Source organism: Scyliorhinus canicula, chromosome 1 (genome assembly GCF_902713615.1).
Source record: "Scyliorhinus canicula chromosome 1, sScyCan1.1, whole genome shotgun sequence".
Taxonomy (NCBI): Eukaryota; Metazoa; Chordata; class Chondrichthyes; order Carcharhiniformes; family Scyliorhinidae; genus Scyliorhinus; species Scyliorhinus canicula.
In genome coordinates, this window is record NC_052146.1 from 277,087,269 (window position 1) to 277,110,171 (window position 22,903).

At 45.2% G+C, this 22,903-nt stretch overlaps 1 protein-coding gene across 6 annotated transcripts in view; it reads left to right on the forward strand.

The window, feature by feature from the left end:
- ppp1r21 (protein phosphatase 1, regulatory subunit 21) overlaps positions 1-22,903 on the forward strand; it is a 118,043-nt gene that overhangs the window by 10,778 nt on the left and 84,362 nt on the right. For 5 of the 6 annotated variants that reach the window (XM_038813781.1, XM_038813786.1, XM_038813804.1 and 2 more), the window contains 3 exons: positions 60-206; positions 5,295-5,399; positions 10,005-10,067. In XM_038813781.1, the coding sequence (XP_038669709.1) occupies positions 60-206; positions 5,295-5,399; positions 10,005-10,067 (315 nt within the window). The remainder of the gene's footprint in view (positions 1-59; positions 207-5,294; positions 5,400-10,004; positions 10,068-22,903) is intronic. The other variant, XM_038813795.1, reaches the window with a different exon arrangement.

The following is a 22,903-nucleotide window of genomic DNA, read 5'->3' on the forward strand; positions in this document are numbered from 1 at the left end:
TACTGATTTGTGTTCGTGTGTACAAATTGATTTAACGCACAGGTTTTTCTCTGCTATAGGAGGAGCTGAAGATGAAGGACCAAAGTGTTAGGAAGTTGCAACAGGAAATGGACAGCTTAACGTTCCGAAATCAGCAACTGGCAAAGCGTGTGGAGCTACTTCAAGAGGAATTAGTAACTACTGAGGCCAAGGGCAAGAAGAACAAGGTAGAATCTGGAATGAATCAAGGTTCCTGAAACCCGAAGTACTTGAATTTTGATTAAACTGAGTAATTAATGGCAGTGTTACTGTGTTTCATATCCATACTCTTTCCTTCGCAAGTAGATATTCACATGTATTAGCTGTATTTATCATACCACTGTATTTTAAAAAAGAATCCTAAATCTCTCTTCAAACTGCTGTTTAGTCAAGCAGCAGAATTTAGTATTTTTAAAAACATTGTATTAATGGCATTTGTAATTTTCAACAATAATTTCAAAAGCAAACATAACAGTTAATAACCCCCCCCCCCCCCCGCAACCGACAACCATGCCCAGTCCATTCAAAATGGCTTACACACACACTTCCTCAGTCACCCCATCTCCTCTCGCTGATTCCTACACTTGCTGACCTACATTGGTTCTCTACTAAGCAACACCTCAATTTAGAAACTTTCATCAATGCCATCAAATCCATCCATGGCCTCCCACTCCCATCTCTGTATTATCCTCCAGCTGCATAATCACACTCCTTTAATAATAATAATATAACAATCTTTAATATAACAATCTTTATTGTCACAAGTGGGCTTACATTAACACTGCAGTAAAGTTACTGTGCAAGTTCCCTAGAAGCCACATTCCGGTGCCTGTTCGGGTACACAGAGGGAGAATTCAGAATGTCCAAATTACCTAACAGGAAGTCTTTCTGAATTTATGGGAAGAAACTGGAGAACCACAGAGAATGTGCAAACTCCACACGCTCAGGGACCCGGGGCTGGGATCAAACCGGGGTCCTCGGCGCCATGAGGCAGCAGTGCTAACCACTGTGCCTCCTGAGAGGGGAACGGAGTTAACGTTTCAAGTCTGACTCTTCGATTCTAGCCGCTTGAACATCTTCTACTTCAGTAGCTTTGCTGGTCGTTGTGCATTTTGCTGTCTTAGCCTATTGCTCTCCTCCTCCTCACTACCTCTTTTTCCTCAAAAACCTAGTCTGGTTAGGCTTTTGGCATCTGATCTAATATCTCCTTGTATGGCTCCATGTCTAATATTGCTTAAACCCTTCTGCAACACTCTGGGGCATTTATATACCTTTCATGTTCTAAGATATATGAGAAGACTTGAACTAAATGCTGGACTGAAATCATTACCATCATTAAAAAAAAAAGATGCTAACTAACTTGAAGGATGTCAAAACCATTACATTTACAGCAAAGCAAAGGAGGCCTTTCAGTCCAATGTATTTGTTAGCTGTTTACTAGTGCAATCCAAAACTAATACCACTTGCCCACTCTGTCGTCTCAAAGCCATGTGTTTTCATGTTACAAATATTTATTCAATTACTCCTTGTGAGAAACAATTGTTCAGGTTCAACCACTCTTTGTAGTAAATGGTTACATGCTCCTACAGCCCCCTTGTGTGAAGACCTTTCTCTCAACCTCTCTCAATTTATGAATGATTTTAAATTGATGACTCCATGTTACTGATATTGCGACCAGAGGATATTGTCCTTGCTGATTAATTTTTATCAAAACTCTTCATTAATCTACTCTACTAAATCTTCCCTTGACCTTCTCGAGCGCCTCATAATCCCACCTCACGAGGGCGAGGATGAGCCGATTCTTTGAAGGAGTAGAAGGGGGGGGGGGGGGGGGGGGGGGGGGGGGCTGCTAATCACGTTCATATGTTTCGGTCCTGTCCAAGCTAGAGGATTACTGGAAGGAGGTTTTTCGGGTAATTTCTAAAGTGGTGTGTGTGAAACTAGACCCGGGTCCCCGGGAGGCCATAATCGGGGTGTCGGGCCAGCCAGGGTTGGAAACTGGTGTGGAGGCAGATGTTTTAGCCTTCGCTTCATTGATCGCCCGAAGGCGGATCCTGGTAGGTTGGAGAGCGACCTCTCCACCTTGTGACCCCAGTTAAGTTTGAACTGAGTGGAAGGATGATGGGGTTCTACAATTCATGGGCATTATTCACTTCAAGAACTGGATAACATCGAACATTAGTTGGGGTGTGTGGGTGGGAGTGCTGGGGGGAGGGGGGCTGTGTGTGTTAATGGTGATTATGGGTGATGCTAATTCCTTTTTGTCACTTGTTTGTGTGAACATGCGGGCTAATGTTCGGGGTTTGGTGGGAGGATGGGATAGTTGTTATTGATATGGGGATTGACATATTTGTACTGATTATTGTTTATTGTTGGTGGGTGTAAATTTGGGAGAAAATGTGAAAAAAGAGGAGAGTATTTAAAAAGAAAATAATCCCAGTATTTTGAGAACAACAGTTTCCCAAACTTGATGATCCTGTTGAATCTGTACTAAAGGTTCTTCATTATTTCAATGTCCTTTATTCAAAGCTTTCAGTGTTTTATCTTTTTAACATTTTCTTTAAACAAAAAAATGTATCCACATTCAAATTACATCTGTTCACCCATTCGTCTAACCTGTCATACAAACCGAACTAGGAGCAGGCCATTCAGCCTTTGAGCCTGCTCCACTGTTCAGTGTGATCATGATGATGGGATTGTCACTTTTAAGAAGAGAAGCACCATCCTGTGAGTGAAAGGTTCTGTCCATTGTAACCTTGGTCCATACATGGTCCTGGAGGGTTCAAAAAAGCTTTGCATGTCATGATGGTCAGCATATTGTTGGATCTCTTGGGCTTTTTATTCTCAGCACGACAGGAAGGAAACAACAGGGAATGTAAGATATATTCATAGAACAGTACAGCACAGAACAGGCCCTTCGGCCCTCAATGTTGTGCCGAGCCATGATCACCCCACTCAAACCCACGTATCCACCCTATACCCGTAACCCAACAACCCCCCCCTTAACGTTACTTTTATTAGGACACTCGGGCAATTTAGCATGGCCAATCCACCTAACCCGCACATCTTTGGACTGTGGGAGGAAACCGGAGCATCCGGAGGAAACCCACGCACACAGGGGGAGCACGTGCAGACTCCACACAGACAGTGACCCAGCCGGGAAACGAACCTGGGACCCTGGAGCTGTGAAGCATTTATGCTAACCACCATGCTACCCTGCTGCCCGTATTCAGAAGGATATTACTGGGATTTTATTTATAATTTTGAAAAGAACCCTCAAGTTTGTGCCATTTTATATTAGATTTCAAAAATGTTGCTTTAGTCTTCATAGTCATCGGGGTAGATTTATTTTTGCTTTAACTTTTTTTGTGTTCTTTTAATGTACAGCATTTGTGTTTTATTTTTTGCTTTCTCTGAAGTTGTCAATTAAATTACCTTTACTTGTCTATCTTGTAATAAAGTGTACCTGGTAACAAGGTGCATCTATCTAGTCTTCTGATGCCTCAGCAGTATTGCTGCTTGGTGGCATTGCTATGGTTTGCTATACAGGAACAAACTGCCCTGGCGGGTGTTCTTGTTACAGCTTGCTTGGGACAGATAGTAGCTGGAAATAAAAATTCCCATCTGGACTGCCCTGCTGAATTTAGTTCAGTTTTTCAATTAATGAGCAGTCAGTTTACACGCTGGTGAGATGCAACTATTTGGTTCTTTATGGCTCCTGGTTTGTGCAACATGTTGAGAATCACTGTTCATGGCCATATGTAATAGATTGTGTGTGATTCTACATTTGTGATACCTGATTTCAATGCCAAGGGATACCAAGGGAAAGTTAAATAATTTATTCGTTTCTGGAGAACGAGGAGAGAAATGAGTGACATTGGCAGAGTTCTAGGATACAATGTTTATTTATTATCTGAACCAGTGATTAAATTTGCACATCTTTCTGATCTGTTTCAGCTCTGGACCCTGGAATTACACTTCTAAAATTGTTATAAATATTTAATGTAGTTTTGAATCCAAGGACACCAGATGGAAGCACTAATTTTCTATACAATTCTGGCCCCTCTAGTTTTTGGAATGATTAAGATTTACAATAACAATCACCTCTAAACAAAATGTTATTTCACCTCATCAGTTATTGGATCTGACCAGAGAATAATTAAAACAGTATTAGTGATGCATACCAGAGGAGGCCATTTTACCTATTGTGCATGTGCTGGTCCTTTGAAAGAGTGAAGTGATTAGTCCACTTCTCTTTCTTCATAGCTCTGGAACGTTCTCTCCTTCAGATAGTTATCAAATTCTCTTTTGAAAGTTATTATTGGATCTGTTTCCACCACCTTTTCAGGCAGTTTAGATTATCATAATGCACAATTTAACAACAAGAATAATTCTCCTTGTTTCGGCTCTGGATTATTTTATCAGTTAAAATAGTGAGCAGTTTATTTGTTGATCCCTTATTGCATTTCATTTTGGGAGTTGATGTCAAATGTAATATTCAGGTCAACTATGGGGGGAGTAACTAACTGATTTAAAAAGCGGAGAGGAGTCTACAGATGGGGTTGTAGTGGGGAAGAAAGGAGAGAGCATGGGTGAGGTTGACAAGGCAAGGAAGAGGTGGTGATGAAGGATGCGACAGACAGGGTGTCCAATAAGCTATTGACAATTTATGGAAGGAAAGGTGGGGATGTTAGAGGAAGGCTTAGCCCAGATGTGAAAAGTCATGTTCTGATAATCGGGGACAGAGGACGACTGAAACTACAGTTGGGAAGGAGTTAAAATCAGAAATAATGTTTAGTTACGGTTGCAGAACATCCAAATGATTTGATAAGATATGTCTTTGAGCTGTTTAGACAGGCTGACATACTAAATTGTGATGGAGATAGCATCAGTGGTTCAGTAAGGCTGGTGGGCTGATGTTCTGTTAGGGTGTTGGGCACATAGGTGGGACAACTGCTCACAACAGAAGGGCAGCAGGACTTTTGTTGAGTTTGTGAAATCCAGAGACATTGGGAGAAGTCTACCATGAACTAGTTTGGCAAAGCATGTGGGACAGGGAAGGAATTGGGCAGTGATTTTGTTTCCTGAGGATAGAATAGACTAAATTGGGGTCAGTGGCAGAGACAGCATGGCTGGGACAAAGAACACATTTGGCTTTGCCTATATCAAGATGTCTGCTCTATCCAACAATTGCATTGGTGCAGCATCATCCAGTGGTTATTGTTAGGAATTAAGCTAGAGGAATTACTAACTAAATTTTGAATGGTGTTGTACAGCAGAAGAATACCGATCCTCCATCTCAAATGAACCAGCAGCGACAGAGTGTATTTGATGAAGACCTGCAGAACAAAATAGAGGAAAATGAGCGTTTGCACAAACAGGTACGTTAATTCCACAGAATGCAAGTTACCTCACTCAGCAAACTTTACAACAGCAATTGAGAATTTTTAAAATTAATTAACGGGATGTAGGTGTCGCTGGCTGGACCAGCATTTATTCCCCATCCCCACTTGCCCTTCAGAAGGTGGTGGTGAGCTGCTTTCTTGAACTGCTCCAGCCTCTTGCGGTGTAGGAACCGCAGTTGGGGAGGGAGTTCCAGGATTTTGACCCAGTGAGTGAAGGAACAGAAATAGATTTCAAAATCCGGATGGTGAGCAACTTGGAGGGGAATTTCCAGATGTTGGTGTTCCCAGATATCCGCTGCTCTTGTCCTTCCAGATGGTAGTGGTCGTGGATTTGGAAGGTACTGTCTAAGGAACCTTGGTGAGTTCCTGCAGTGCATCTTGTAGATGGTACACACGGCTGCCACTGTTTGTCGGTGATGGAGGGATTAAATGCTTGTGGAAGGGGTAGCAATGAAGCGAGCTGCTTTGTCCTGGATGGTGTCGAGCTTTTTTGAGTCTTTTGGGGCTGTGCTCATCCAGGCAAGTGAGGGATATTCCATTGCACTCCTCACTTGTGACTTTGGGGAGTGAGAGGTGAGTTACTTACTGCACAATTCCTAGCCTTTGACCTGCCCTGGTAGCCACTGTATTTATGTGGCAAGTCAAGTTTGGTTTCTGGTCAGTGGTAACCCCAGATATTGATAGTGGGGGGGGATTCAGCGATGGTAATACCGTTGACAACTTTGAAAGGTCATCGCAGGCTCAAGATCTATCAGTTAACTGGTCACAAACCAAGAATCAAATTTGGAACCTTCTGATTTGCATAGTTTAGCTACGTTATGCCATTTATTAGACCACAAGACATAGGAGCAGAATTAGGCTATTTGGCCCATCGAGTCTGCTCCACCATTCAATCATAGCTGAATTGTGTTTAGGAAAAGTATTAATATTCCCTTGCGTTGCAAGTGATTCATAAAAGCAACCCATTTCATGGAAAACGTATAGCTAAATTGTTCAATAAGATAAAATATATTTTAAACGATTTTAAACAATTAGATAGTTTCAGTTCTGCTTTATATTTGATCACATCACAGTTGCACAGTGCTGGTTGAGACCAGAAGAATATGCTTAGCAGATCAGAAATAAACATGTGGATTTTATGTGCAGTTTGCATTCTTTTATCAGTTATTCAATGGCTCATAAAACATTTTAAATATAAAAAATAATTACTATGAAGTTAAGCAATTGTACTAACTTGGAACTAAATTCTTTTGCATAGCATGCTGAAATGCTTTATTTTGAAAATCAGTACTGTAATCCTGCCACCAGGTGCAAATGGAGTCTCTAAATATATTTTAAATCCAATCTTTTGGAAAAATAATCCTTAAAATCTGTGGGTAAAATTTCACACTAGGACCCTTCATCTGCCTCATCTATGCGATCTCTGTTACAACCATTGATGCAAGTGACGTAATTAAAGTTTTTAGTTTAAATGGCAAAATTGTATTTGTATCTCCTATTTCATACTAAAACATCTTGGAAGTATTTCACAATGCATTCCTTTGAGTTTAGTTGCTGCATAGCGAACACTGGAGAGGATCTCATTTAGAATGCAAAATTTTGTGCAAGTAAATATGGATAAATTAAATACAAATTACTATTAAATTCATATATCCTAGAATTTCAAGCAGTGGGAGTTTCTTCCCTAAATCTCTATGCCCCCTCTTCAAGGCACTCTTTAAAGCTATTTTGATCACCTGTGCTCTTATATGGGTGTGTCAAATTTTGTTTGATAATCACTTCTTTTGATGTGTTTTGGGATGTTTTATATTATTAAATGTGTCATCCAGTTCAAGTTGTTGAGCTGAAGTTCTGAAAACTCCAGACACCAAAAAGTATTGTCAAACCGCAGAGATCTAGTAACCATGTGAACCTTTTAAAAAATAATAACAACTTCATTTATATAGGGGCTTTTGACATAAAACACTTCACAGAAAACTTCACAGAAAATAAGTGTATGAAAATTGTAGGAAGGAGGAAATGGATAATCAACCCACAAACACCTCAAAATCTGCTTCCTGTCTTATTTTTCAAGGGGAGAAAAGTAACACATTGCAGCAGTTTGGGTATTATTGTGAAATTGAAATGCTTGACTCTCTGCAATTAGTAGTGGAGTGCAGGGGAGGAGGCATTCAAAGAAAATAATAAGAGTAGAAGGAACGTACAGAACTTTGAATATGTTCTGTCTTGGAGGAAGAAGGCTATGGATATAGACTAAGTGTTGTTTGAAGCAAAAATGTTATGCCCAGAAGCTGTAAAATGAATTTAAGTGATCAAAAGTTTTCCCCAATATGAAATTGTAATACAAGGATGACTAGTCTTGTTTGATCACTGATTAGTGCCCTTGTTCCTGTCATTCCCAGAAGATTTATTACTGCCCATCGTGGCGGGAAGCAAATTGCGAAACCCTTTCTTTAGGTAAAATGTTAAGGATTTGAGTTTTACACGAGTAATATTTTTGAGGGGTTTACTTTCAACTACCAATGCTCGCGGCTCTCGCAGCCAGCAGAGAACCATGCTGGATTTTCAGTGTCTCCACTTCAGGCGCTTATGGTTTTCAAGGAGCAAGAAGGAAGCCTAAAAGGTTTATTTTCCCATGGAATCGTTGGACTACTCATGACAGCTCAGTGAGCTTCGTTCCATGTCTGGGAAAGTTTAATATGCTCACAGCTCATATAGCATGCACATTAATTCTACAGTATTCTTACCCTCTCTATCATTCCTTCTCCTTCATTGCACCCACTCTTTACCAACCACCTGACTCATTACTGCTTTCTCAAAGTGTGTGTGCTGAAGTGTATCCTTTCCAATCACTATTGTTAGAATTTTCCTGCAGCTTTGTGCACTTCTTTTAGTTATGTGGGTTGCACGTGATTTTGTTTGGCTGTAGTGTTGAGCATTTTGCTAATATCTGCAGTTGGCAGAATGTCAGGAATGGTAAACAGATTTTTTTTCTCTGCTGGCTCAGATGTTAAATATCAACAATTTTTTAATGTTCATTTGTGTCATAACTTTAGTTTGGTAGGAAGATTGGTGAGCAAGGGGAGAATAGAGCATTCAGTGCCTCAATCATGTGTTCACTGAACTAAATCATAGCTGATCTGTACCTCAACTCCATTTACCTCCCTTTGTTCATATAACTTTATGCTATTAGCCAACAATTTATTGGTTTTGGCCGTAAAAATCTCAATTGTCCCTGCTTGTACAGCGCTTTAGTGTAGTGTGTTGCAGATTCCCACTTGCCTATCTTTTTTAAAATTTAAGTACCCAATTCATTTTTTCCATTTAAGGGCCAATTTTAGTGTGGCCAATCCACCTACCCTGCACATCTTTGGGTGGTGGGGGTAAAACCCAGGCTATCACGGGGAGAATGTGCAACCTCCACACTGACAGTGACCCAGAGCCAGGATCGACACTGGGAACTCGGTGCCGTGATGCAGCAGTGTTAACCACTGCTGTGCCTACCTTTCAGAGGAAGAGACAAATGCCTGTGTTTTCACTTCTAAAGGATCTATCTCTGATCTCATCTTCTGGATGCCACCACCAAAATAAATTATCTCTCTGAACATACTCTATTTAATTCTGCTTATAATGCTAATACCCTTATGGTGGTACGGTAGCACAGTAGTTAGCATTGTTGCTTCACAGCTCCAGGTTTGTTTTCCGGCTTGGCTCACTGTGTGGAGTTTGCACGTTCTCCCTGTTTCTCGTGGGTTTCTTCCGGGGTGCTCCGGTTTCCTCCTCCACATCCTGAAAGACATGCTGTTAGGTAATTTGGATATTCTGAATTCTCCCTCTGCGTACCCGAACAGGCGAATGTGGCGACTAGGGGCTTTTCACAGTAACTTCATTGCAGTGTTATTGTAAGCCTACTTGTGACGATAAAGATTATATTTGTTCACCTTCAGTGTTCTGAATTCAAAGGAATACAAGCCAACTTCCTGCAAGGTTTTAAACCTTTAAGCACTTATCATTCTGGTGAATCTGCACCACACCATTTCCAATGGCAATATATCATTCCTGTGGTTCAATGCCTGAAATGCTGTTGTCTTGATGGAGTCTGACCAAGGCTCTATAGAATTGAAGTACCAATTCCTTAATTATTGAATTTCAACTTCCTTGAGATAAAGGAAACTTTCTTTGAGCCTGTTTTATTGCATTTTGCAGCAGTGTACTAGCTCTGTGATTTGTATATATGGACACATGAATCCCTGTTCGCTTCATAGTGCCAAATCTTTCACCATTAATAAAATATTCTGATTCGCCTGAGATTCAACTGCAGTTAGAGGGGGGAAAAAACATATGTTTGCCTGTGATAGTGTATTGAGAGTTGCTGGAGGAAGCGTAAGACCATTTTAATTCTCGTGCCTAGAATTTTGGATTTGGCCAAAATTATACTCAGGAGGGTTATGCTGCATGTAGATTTTTTCCAGTTGAAAGTATACATTAATTTTTAAAAGTACAGTAATTGGGTATATTTCGCCCTTTTTGTGTATTTTATATTTGCTAATTTTCACCACTTTTCTTGCTCCTCTTCTGAAGGCTTTAACTCCTGCTGGTTATGGTTCCCCAGGTGCTGGTTGTCCAAGTGGTTATTTTCCATGTGTGAGTATCAGGAAAATGTGACTGGGTGGTGAGGGAAGTAGGATGCAAACGAATTCTAACCAAGCCTGACCATGTTTGCACATCTCATTAACTGTTGTTTCAAAAAGTGTATGAGATAATGATCAGGATCCTGTTCATGTGTGCACTTTTTCAAACAGCAGTAACCTGTTCAGGAGAAGGAACCCTGACTTAGTTCTCTTGCTTTGTGTTCCTCCACCCTTCAGCCCAGAGTTACTGAGACAGACCGGTACTCCATGTACAATTACCCATGTTAGATCGACTGGTTCAAAAGGCCAGATGTAAATCTGGGATATTCTGGCCTGTTTGGCTCTACCTTTACTGACTAAGCCATTGCTAAACAGAACTTGATTTCTCTCTCCCCTTTTTGACTGATTTGCGTTTGACCCCTGCAGCTTAATAGGTGTTACATCGCTTCTTAGGTAATCGCTCAGAGCCGAGGGTGACTTCCGCGGTAAAAATGTGTTCTTGGGTGACTGAGGAGTCAAATGCCCGACCTACAGTCTCTCACAGATGGAGCAGGTGGCGGTTGCAGGAGCGGGTGATTGGGCTGCCCAAGTTGCCATGTGCTCATTTCACTGTAGACGCTTGCTTTTGGTGATGAAACTTGAGGTGTTCACCTACTTCTGAGATGCTTTTCTTGTAGCTGCAAAGTGTGTATACCCATTTATTCAGTTTTCTTCTTCCCAAAAGTTGAGACATGTCTCCACCTGTGCTGGGCACCAGCTGAGCCAGATTGATAGCTGACTGGACTGGAATTCAAACCAACATCTATCTCAGTTTCACAGCATTCCACCAATGAACATTTGTAATACTTCCAGAAGAGATCAATTATTGCATCAGAAGTTAGTTTCCTAGTACATTAAGGTGTAGAAATATTTTTCATTTTCAAATAAACACTTTTTTTGTTTACGAAGCTGATTTAACCTCTGACTGCATCTTGGCTTTTATAAAAAATGTTTGCTTTTAGTTTGTTATAAATTTATTCAGACTTGTCGAGTATTGGACATCCTTCTTCGAGGATATGTGCAAGGTTGTGGGGGTGAGGGTGGAGCTGTGCCCAAGAATGGCAGTCTTCGGGTATCGGATCAGCCAGAACTTCATATGGGGAAGAGGGCTGATGCCCTTGCATTTGCCTCCCTAATCGGCCACTGGAGAATCCTGCTTGGTTGGCGATCAGCAGCTTCACCCACAGCTGCAGACTGGCTGGTAGACCTGTCGGTATTTCTCCACCTGGGGAAGATCAAATAACATCTGAAGGCCGGAAGAGGACTTCCACAAAGCGTGGGGGCCATTCATCAGCCTGTTTTAAGCCAACAACCGATAGAAAGGAGGGGGGTGGGGAACATGGGTGCCACCTGGACCACAGAAAGCAGACAGGAACGAGGAGGGGGGGGGGGGGGGGGGGGGGGGGGGGGGGGGGGGGGGGGGGGGGGGGGGGGCGCAACAGGAGGGTAGAGACCCAAGGAAACACCAAAGAGGAACCCAGGCAGAGACCGACACTGGGACCAGAGGGCCCCTCACAAAGCTTTTGGAGTAAAACACATGCTAAAACAAACCATCTATGGTGAAGAGAATGGCATAGGATAGGACCTGGAGACAGCAGAAAAGGAGGCAGTAGGATGGTGCCAAAAAGGAACAATGTATAAATTATAACCATTTCATCCATTTCTTGAACAATGTACAAATGCAAACTTTAATTTAAATATTTATTTTTAAAAAAACAAATTGATTCACAGATTAAAATGTCATTAAATTTTCTTAATAGAATTGAGCATCAATCCTAAATCAATTTTAAAAAATACATTTAAGCAGAGTGGCAACTTGTAACCATCTAAACATATTCTAGTTTTGAGGTACTTAAGATATTTCTTGGTTTTTTTTTTGCTGGTAGCGGCCATGTCCCAATAGGTCGCGCACACGGCAGCTCCCGCCGGGATCGGAGTTTCGGTCCTTTAAACGGAGCAGCAACGGCACTTTGGCGGTGATTCCCGGCGTGGCAAAGGACGCTGGAGGGGTTATCTTCTTCTTCCCCCCCCCCCCGTGATTCCCGGCGTGGCAAAGGACGCTGGAGGGGTTATCTTCTTCTTCCCCCGCTGCATGGAGGGAATCAAGAGCGATGGCAGGGAAGTAAGCGGAGCGGGTCCGGGAGGACAAAATGGCGGCCGGCGCAGACCAAGCAGCGTAGGCCCAGTGGTCGAGAGAGCAGCAAGAGTTTTTGAGAAGCTACTTCGCAGAGCTGAAGGCGGAGATGCTGGCCCCTATGAAGGCCTCCATGGAAACGATGGTGGAGACTCCGAAGGTCCAGGTGATTTAAAGAGGTGGAGAGGAAGGTATCTGATAATGAGGATGCAATCCTGGGCCTGGCGGTCAGAGTGGAGGCGCACGAGGCCCTACAGAAGAGATAGCAGGAGAGACTGGATGACCTGGAGTATAGGTCCAAGAGTCACAACCTGCGGATTCTGGGCCTCCCTGAGGGGGCGGACGCGAGCACGTATGTGACTACAATTCTGGGGACGCAGATGGGCGCGGGGGCCTTTGGAACTGGATGGGGCACATAGAGTTCTCGCGAGGAAGCCTAGGGCGAATGAACCACTGAGGGTGATGGTGATAAGGTTCCATCGTTTCACGGACCGGGAGTGTGTCTTGCATTGGGCAAAGAAAGAGCGGATCAGTAAATGGGAGAACAGCAAGATTCGCATATACCAGGACTTGGGAGCTGAACTGGCTAAGAGGCGTGCTGGATGCAACCGGGCTAAGGTGGTCCTCTACAGCAAAGGGGTGAAGTTCGGGCCCCTGCATTTGGCGAGGCTTTGGGTAATGTACCAGGAAAGGCACCATTACTTTGATACGCCGGACGAGGCGTGGACATTTATTAAACATGAAAAGCTGGACTCGAACTAAGGGGCAGCTGCACGTGGGTGAAACAGTCTGGTGGGGATGTGTAATCGGTTGTTGGCCTGATGTAGGATTCGCAGTAGAATTTAAGTTGTTCGGACTTAAAGGCGGACGTGGCCATGCTTCAGGAGACGCACTTAAAACCTGCTGACCAAATGAGGTTAGGGAGGGGATGGGTGGGTCAGGTGTTCCATTCGGAGCTAGACTCTATGACCGGAGGGGTGGCAATTCTGGTTAGTAAACGGGTGGCATTCGAAGCAGAGAGTATTGTGGCAGACAAGGGGGGCAGGTACATTATGGTGAGTGGCAAGCTGCAGGAGGCCCGAATGGTGTTACTGAACGTCTATGTCCCGAACTGGGATGACGTGGAATTCACGAGGCACATGTTGGGTAAAATCCCAGACTTGGGATCAAGTAATTGATCATGGCGGGGTTGGGGGGATTTTTTTAACACTGTTCTGGATCTGGCACCAGACAGGTCTAGTCCAGGTCAGGAAAGAGACCGGCGGCGGCCAGGGCCCTGTAGGAGTTCATAAATCAGATCGGGGGGGAGGGGCGTGGACCCATGGAGATTCACGCGGCCAAGGGCGAAGGAGTTCTTTTTCTCCCACGTCCACAAAGTCTACTGGCGGATTGACTTTTTTTGTGTTGAGCAGCGCCGAAGGTGGAGGGGGTCGAGTATCCGGCCATTGCGGTCTCGGACCATGCCCCGCACTGGGTGGACTTGCGACTGGGGGCGGAGGAAGGGCAGCGCCCTCTCTGAAGACTGGATGTGGGACTGCTAGCGGATGAGGAGGTGTGTGGGCAGATAAGGAGGAGCATCCAGAACTATGTGACAACAAATGGCACAGGGGAGGTAACAGCAACAACAGTCTGGGAGGCTATGAATGCAGTTATTAGAGGGGACTTAGTTTCCATTAGGTCCCACAGAGCGAAGAGGGAGAGACTGGTGGGAGAGATACTTAGAGTAGACAGGAAGTACACAGAGACCCCGAGGAAGGGCTCCTGAAGGAGCGCTGGAGATTGCAGACGGAGTTTGATTTGCTGACCACTGGGAAGGCAGAGGCACAGCTGAGGAAGGTGAAGGGGGCAGTCTGAGTATGGGGAGAAAGCCAGTAGGATGCTGGCGCACCAACTTCACAGGAGAGAGGCAGCCACGGAGATCGAGGGAGTGAGGGATAAGGAAAGCAATACGGTCTTGGGCCCAGAGAAGATCAATGAAGTCTTCAAGGAGTTTTATTGTAAACTGTACGAGTCAGAACCCCTGAGGGGAAGGGATGAAGCAATTTATGCATCAATTGAGGTTCCCAAGGGTGGACGAAGATCTGGTGGAGGGACTGGGGGCCCTAATTTAGTTGAAGGAGATAGTTAAGGGCCTAGCAAGTATGCAGTTGGGCAAGGCCCCGGGTCTGGACGGATTCCCTGTGGAATTCTAAAGAAATTCTCGGAGCTACTGAGCCCACTCCTGCTAAGAACCTTTAAGAACTAAGAAAAACGAGGCAAAGGAGAGTGGAACCATCCCCCCGACGATGTCGCAGGCATTGATCTCGCTCATTTTGGAGAGGGAGAAGTGGGTCCTACAGGCCGATATCGCTCCTGAATGTGGATGCCAAACTGCTGGCAAAAATTTTGGCTACCAGAATAGAGGACTGCGTCCGGGAGTGATTGAGGAGGACCAGACGAGTTTCGTCAAGGGCAGACAATTGAACACAAATGTGAGGAGGCTCCTGAATATCATTATGATGTCCTCCGAAGGAGCAGGTTGGCCAGGGGCTGGTTTAGCACACAGGGCTAAATCGCTGGCTTTTAAAGCAGGCCAGCAGCACTGTTTGAGTCCCGTACCAGCCTCCCCGAACATGCGCTGGAATGTGGCGACTAGGGGCTTTTCACAGTAACTTCATTTGAAGCCTACTTGTGACGAGCGATTTTCATTTTTATTTCAAGGAGGAGACGCAGAAGTAGTGGCTGCAGAGAAAGCCTTTGACAGGGTGGAATGGGAGTACCTGTGGGAAGTGTTAGGTAGGTTTGTATTTGGTGAGGGTCAAGTTACTGTATCAGGCCTCTGTAGCAAGTGTATCCACTAACTGGCTGAGGTCGGAATGTTTTAGACTGCATAGACTGCATCGAGGGACAAGGCAGGGATGGCCCTATCCCCGTTACTATTTGCTCTGGCAATCAAGCCGTTGGTCATAGCGCTGAGGACTTCAAGGAAAGGAGCACCAGGTTTCCCTCTATGCAGACGACCTGCTATTGTATATTTCGGACCCGATAGAGGGGATGGGGGCTGTCATGCGGATCCTAAGGGGCTTTGGGAGCTTCTCGGGATACAAGTTGAACGTGGTGAAAAGTGAGCTATTTGTAATCCACGCTAGGGGTCAGGAGGAGAGACTGGGGGAGCTCCTGCTCAAGATGGTGGAGAGAAGTTTTCGTAACCTAGGTATACAGGTGGCTAGGAACTGGGATTCCCTACACAGGCTCAATCTATCGCGGTTTGTAGAGCAGATGGAGGGAGACTTTAAAAGGTGGGACATGCTCCCGCTTTCCCTGGCGGGAAGGGTGCAGACTGTGAAGATAACAGTTCTCCCCAGATTCCTGTTCGTTTTTCAGTACCTTCCCATCTTCATCCCCAAATCCTTCAAGCGGGTGAACAGGGTTATTACGGGATTTGTGTGGGCAAACAAGACCCCGTGAGTTAAAAGGCTGTTTTTGGGGGGGGGGTGGGGGTTGGTATTTCCCGAACTTCTGTAGCTACTATTGGGCAGCTAATGTGGCCATGATTAGGAAATGGGTAATGGAGGAGGGGTCGACGTGAGGCGGCTAGAAGTGGCGTCATGCAAAGGCACCAGCCTAGGGACTCTAGTAACGGCACTGCTGCTGTTCTCACCGGCACGATACACCACAAGCCCGGTGGTGACGGCGGCACTGAGGGTCTGGGGTCAATGGAGAAGGCACAGGAAGGAGGAGGGGGCCTCAGTTTGAACCCCGATAGGGAACAACCATGGATTTGTTCCGGGCAGGATAGACGGGGGGGGGGGGGGGGTTTCAAGGCTGGCATTAGAAGGATGGGAGACCTGTTTATAGATGGGACTTTCCCTAGCGTAAAGGCACTAGAGGGGAAGTTCAGCCTGCCCCCTGGAAAGCCTTCAGATACCTCCAAGTCCACGTCTTTCTCAAAAAACAGCTCGGGACATTTCCGTTGCTACCCCCTCGAAGGATACAGGACAGGGTGGTGTCTGGCATCTGGGTAGGAGAGGGGAAGGTGTCGGACATCTGCCAAGAGCTGCAGGAGGCGGAGGAAGCCTCAGTGGAGGAACTGAAGGGCAAGTGGGAGGAGGAGCTAGGTGAGGAGCTAGACGAGGGCCTGTGGGCTGATGCCCTGGGCAGGGTGAATTCTTCCTCATCATGTGCCAGGCTCAGCTTAATTCAGTTTAAGGTGGTACACCGGGCTCGCATGACGACGGCGAGAATGAGCAAGTTCTTTGGTGGAGGACAGGTTGGCGAGGTGTTCAGGGAGCCCAACGAACCATGTCCATAATGTTCTGGGCATGCCCGGCCCGTAAAGGATTCTGGCAGGGCTTTGTGAGGGCAATGTCCAGGATTTTAGAAACTCGGGTGAAGCCGAGTCCGACAACAGCGATCTTTGGGGTGTCGGAAGATCCGGGAGTGCAGAAAGCGAAAGGGGCCGAGGTGTTGGCCTTTGCCTCTCTGGTAGCCCGGAGACGGATCTTTTGTTAATGTGGAGAGACTCTCGAAACCTCCGAGCGTGGAGACCTGGGTTAGTGATATGGCTGGGTTCCTCAGCCTGTAGCGAATAAAGTTTGCCTTGAGAGGGTCCTTGCTGAGGTTCTCCTGGCGGTGGCAACCTTTCCTTGACTTTCTAGGGGAGCGTTAAAATGTCAGCAGCAGCAGCAACTGTTGGGGGGGGGGGGGGGGGAGGAACTGTCTATTTAATGTATATTTTCTTTTTGTATAATGACAACAGCCACCTAGTTTTGTTAAATATTTTTACGTTTATTTTTCTGTTATTAGTTATTTAAATATTCTGTTTTTAAAAAGCTTTAATAAAAACATTAAAAAAAAGATATTTCTTGGTTTTTGTGGCTTTTTGGTCTTGCAATTAGTTAAGTGTCATTTTGAATGTTGGTTCCAGGCGACTGATTAACGTTTTATGTTATCATTTTTAAATTTAATGAATGATTTACCCATGAAGATAACGCACTGATGGTAAACTAGAAAATATATAGGTTTATGGTATGTATGAATCCCAAATACAATATATTATTTTTCATGTAACATGGTCATCCCACTGGAGACACTGGCACTTAATCATAGAATTTACAGTGCAGAAGGAGGCCATTTGGCCCATCGAGTCTGCACCAGCTCTTGGAAAGAGCACACTACCCAAGCCCACACTTCCATCCTATCCCCATATCCCAGTAACCCCACCCAACACCTAAGGGCAATTTTGGACACTAAGGGCAATTTAGCATGGCCAATCCACCTCGCCGCCACATCTTTGGACTGTGGGAGGAAACCCACGCACACACTGGGAGAACGTGCAGACTCCACACAGACAGTGATCCAAGCCGGGAATGGAATTTGGGACCCTGGAGTTGAAGCAATTGTGCTAACCGCTATGCTACTGTTCTGCCCACTTCTCCTCCACCCTTTTGCTCCTACTTTCTGCTCCTTTTACTCGCCTCTCCCATCTCCCCTCCCTTGATTTAGATGTGTTATTTTAATTTTTCTTGAACTTGGGCAAGACTAGATCAACAGGAATGTGCAGGCAGACTCCTATTTGAAATATTACTCCTTGACAGTAATTTAATACTAGTTTTATTGCAAATTATTTTCCTCAATTTTCAAGAATCATAATGCAGTAATTGAACTGCAAATTGTGGTAATTAAGGCAGATTGCTCCTTTACAACTGATGCTTTACATTGTGAAGTTTCCTTCGAAAGAAGAGTCACCACATTTATCATATATATAAAAGTCAGCTGTCCAGAAACTCTTGATTTTAGAAAGTTGTCTATAAAGAAATGTTTCCTGAATGCAACTTAAGTTTAATTACTTTGTTGTCAGCCCTATTAAATTATCAATTAATTGGAAGAATCTTTATATATACAGTCCACTCTTGATAAATCAAAGCTTGTTTTTTGTAAAAAAAAACTTTTATACTTTGGATAGTGATGTGAATTAAGATAATTAACATCAAGCAGATTGGATATTACAGAAACTATGGAAACTTTTTATATTGGAGTCCATGAGATAATTAATTTTGGATAAATAAAGTTTCTTGTATATAGAGCCTGCTCATGTTTGAGGAACAAATAATATCAGGAAATCTGGAGTCTGCCCAAGAGTACTGTGATTTAACTTTGGATCCATTCCAAGTGCCATCTGGAATAGCATTTAACCATTCCATGTGTACACTTTTTTTTGTTTCTTTTTAATATTGTTTTTAGGGTCATCTGATTTGGGTTTTTTCCCCCCGCAGGGCATGCATAATCCCACTCTGAACTAATAAAACTGATGATTTCTTCTTGAAATAAGGCTACATGATTTTATTCTCTAATTATTTTGGCTCACACTTTTGAGACCAAGCACATGGGTGATCATCCTGTTTTTAAAGACTTCCCAACATTGTTTTGCAACAGCTGCAGGGTTCACTGTTTTTGCATTCTGATGAATTATATTTGGTTTTTTGTTTTGGCGCCAAATGTGATCTGTCTAAAATTGTTAATTGTTAATAAATGCATCAGTCTCATGTGAATTGTAAGATTATGATGTAAAGCAGAGTCATGGAATCTCTACAGTCCAGAAGGAAGACTTTTGGCCCATCAAGTCTGCACCAACCCTCAAAGAGCACCCTATCCACATTATCCCACCTACCGTTGCACACTAAGGGGCAATTTACCATGGCCAATCCACTTAACCTGCACAGCTTTGGACTGTCGACTTGTAGAATCATCTTGTACTGTGGTGTCGCACATTCACGGATTGCCAGATACATGCAGTTTTCAGAAAATAATATATTGGAGATAAAAATTAGATTTTTTCTAGCTACTCTTCCCCCAAATGTTTGTCATTCAGTTGAGAATTTGTTTGCTTACTGTGCAGAGGGTTGTTTTTGTTTTGATTTGGCTGCAATGTTTTCCATTGGTTGCAGGTAAGAAGTTGATGCATGCTCTGCAAGCGGTTTTCCATATATTGCATTTAAACAGTAGTAAAGATCAATTTTGTCTTGCACTGTTGCCTCCCCCTACCGTACACAATGCTTTTAGAATGTTTTATTTAATTTCCTTCAATTTCTAAGCTTTAGTTTCTTGTCATACTCTTTTGCTCAACTGGCACACGTCATTTGGTCAAAATAGCTGTACATTCTAGGCACTATTGATGTCAAAGATAGTTAGGGATTTCACGGAGTTCACAGAGACGTAGTGTTTTACATTACAGCAAGAGGCCCTTCAACCCATCATGTCTGTGCCGGCCATCAAGCACCTATCTATTCTAATCCCATTTTCTAGCAGTTTGGTACATAGCCTTGTATGCTTTAGTTTTTCTTTTTTTTTTTTAAATTTTTTTATTGGAATTTTTTGCAGAAAATATAACAAAAAGTATAGCAAAAAGCAGTAATATGCAACTAACAGCCCCATAACACCCACAATTCCCCCCATACCGTAACATCACATGTATCACATTCCCCCCCCCCCCCCCCCCCCAAACAAGAGAACTTAACCATAAATTAAAATTAGATAAATCAAATTTAAATAAAATAAGCTAACATAATCAACGCACCCCCCCCCCCCCCCCCCCCCCCCCCCGGGTTGCTGCTGCTACTGTCCCAGTACCCTATCGTTGAGCCAGAAAGTCGAGGAAAGGTTGCCACCCGTTTGAAGAACCCTTGCACCGATCCTCTCGGGGCGAATTTAACCTTCTCAAGCTTAATAAAGCCCGCCATGTCATTGATCCAGGTCTCCACGCTTGGGGGCCTCGCGTCCTTCCACTGTAGCAAAATCCTTCGCCGGGCTACTAGGGACGCAAAGGCCAGCACACCGGCCTCTTTCGCCTCCTGCACTCCCGGCTCTACCCCAACCCCAAAGATCGCGAGTCCCCATCCTGGCTTGACCCTGGATCCCACCACCCTTGACACCGTCCTCGCCACCCCCTTCCAGAACTCCTCCAATGCCGGGCATGCCCAGAACATATGGGCATGGTTCGCTGGACTCCCCGAGCACCTGGCACACCTATCTTCACCCCCAAAGAACCTATTCATCCTCGTCCCAGTCATGTGGGCCCTATGCAGCACCTTGAATTGGATGAGGCTAAGCCGCGCACACGAGGAGGAAGAATTTACCCTCTCCAGGGCATCAGCCCATGTCCCGTCTTCGATCTGTTCCCGCAGTTCCCCCTCCCACTTCGTTTTCAGCTCCTCTACTGACGCCTCTTCCTTCTCCTGCATAAGCTTGTAGATATCGGATATCTTCCCCTCCCAGACCCCCGAGAGCACCCTGTCACTCACCCCCTTCGCGGGGAGCGCAGGGAATCCCTCCACCTGCCGTCTAGCAAATGCCTTTACCTGCAGATATCTAAACATGTTTCCCGGCGGGAGCCCAAATTTCTCTTCCAACTCCCCCAGGCTCGCAAACCTTCCGTCGATAAACAGGTCCTTCAGCTGTCTAATGCCCGCTCTATACCATCCCCGAAATCCCCCATCCATGTTCCCCGGGACGAACCTATGGTTCCCCCTTAACGGAGCCTCCATCGAGCCCCCCACTTCTCCCCTATGTCGCCTCCACTGCCCCCAAATCTTGAGGGTAGCCGCCACCACCGGACTCGTGGTATACCTCGTGGGAGGGAGCGGCCACGGCGCCGTTACCAGGGCCCCCAGGCTTGTATCCCCACAGGACGCTCTCTCCATCCGTTTCCATGCTGCCCCCTCCCCCTCCATCACCCACTTACGCACCATCGACACGTTGGCCGCCCAGTAATACCCCGAGAGGTTGGGCAACGCCAGCCCCCCCCCCATCCCTACTCCGCTCCAAGAAGACCCTCTTCACCCTCGGGGTGCCATGCGCCCAAACAAATCCCATGATGCTGCTGGTCACCCTTTTAAAAAAGGCCCTAGGGATAAAGATGGGCAAGCACTGGAAGAGGAACGAGAACCTCGGGAGAACCGTCATTTTGACGGATTGCACTCTGCCCGCCAGCGATAGCGGCACCATGTCCCACCTTTTAAATTCCTCCTCCATCTGTTCCACTAGTCTGGTGAAGTTAAGCTTATGAAGAGCCCCCCAACTCCTGGCCACCTGCACCCCCAGGTACCTGAAACTCTTCACTGCCCTCCTGAAGGGGAGCCTCCCAATTCCCTCCTTCTGATCTCCCGGGTGCACTACAAATACCTCGCTCTTTCCTAAGTTCAGCTTATAGCCCGAGAAGCCCCCAAATTCCGCTAACCGTTCCATCACCCCCGGCATTCCCCCCTCTGGGTCCGCCACATATAACAGCAGGTCGTCTGCATACAGCGATACCCGGTGCTCCTCCCCCCCCCCCCCCCGCACCAGACCCCTCCACTTCCCTGACTCCCTCAACACCATGGCCAGCGGTTCAATCGCCAGTGCAAAGAGCAGGGGGGACAGGGGACACCCCTGCCTGGTCCCACGATAAAGCCTAAAATACTCCGATCTCCTTCCATTTGTAACTACACTCGCCATCGGCGCCGCGTAAAGCAGCCTCACCCATTTGATGAATCCCTCCCCAAATCCAAACCTCTCCAGCACCTCCCATAGGTACCCCCACTCAACTCTATCAAACGCCTTCTCTGCATCCAGCGCCACCACTATCTCCGCCTCCCCCTCCACTGCCGGCATCATGATAACATTGAGCAGTCTCCGCACATTCGTGTTGAGCTGCCGCCCCTTGACAAACCCTGTCTGATCTTCATGAATTACCTCTGGCACACAATCCTCTATCCTGGTAGCCAGGATCTTCGCCAGCAACTTAGCGTCTACGTTAAGGAGTGAAATAGGCCTATATGATCCGCACTGCAAGGGGTCCTTATCCCGTTTTAGGATCAAAGAGATCAGTGCCCGCGACATCGTCGGGGGCAAAGCCCCCCCCTCCCACGCCTCATTGAAAGTTCGCACCAGCAGGGGACCCACCAGGTCCGCATATTTTTTGTAAAATTCTGCCGGGAACCCGTCCGGCCCCGGGGCCTTACCTGACTGCATTTGCCCGATCCCCCATGCTTTAGTTTTTCAAGTGCTCATCTAAGTTGGATGTGAAAATATTCTTCCCTTCATTCCTTCTACACAAATGTCATTGTCCCTATTACAATGTTTGTGGATGTTTGCAAATTGACTACCATCAAGGAATTCATTGACTGCTTTGCTATAATGCTAATTTATGAAAGCAGCCATATAAATGCAAGTTCTGTTTTTTTTTGGAGGGCAGATGGATGGGGGTTTCATTCGTACTTATTGAGTTTCGGCTGCAATTCCCCCTCCCACTGTTGAATTTTGGAATGAGTTATCTTTGTTGTTAACACCAACCTTCAGTTTTGTACGTTAGCTTTTTGCCCAATTTAAATTCCATTTTGTTTGTTCTTTTGTTCATGAAAGTTTTTATTTCTTGAACATCCTTCTATTAGGCTTGTACAACCATGAATGATAACCCTGTGGTTTTCCCGTGTGGTCTAACTTAATTGGTAGAACACAGGCCACTCGGCTGAGGCTTTCCTAAAAAGCTTCAAATCAACAGCATGTATTTGGAAAGTTTGTGCACCCAAGATAAATTCCATTTTAGAGGTAAGGTGGATGTTGGTTGTCTTTTGCCAATACTGTTGGTCTTCCACATTTAACACTTGTGTTACTAGTTCCTGCAATACCCTTGTGGGAAAAGTCACCACTTGGTATAGCAC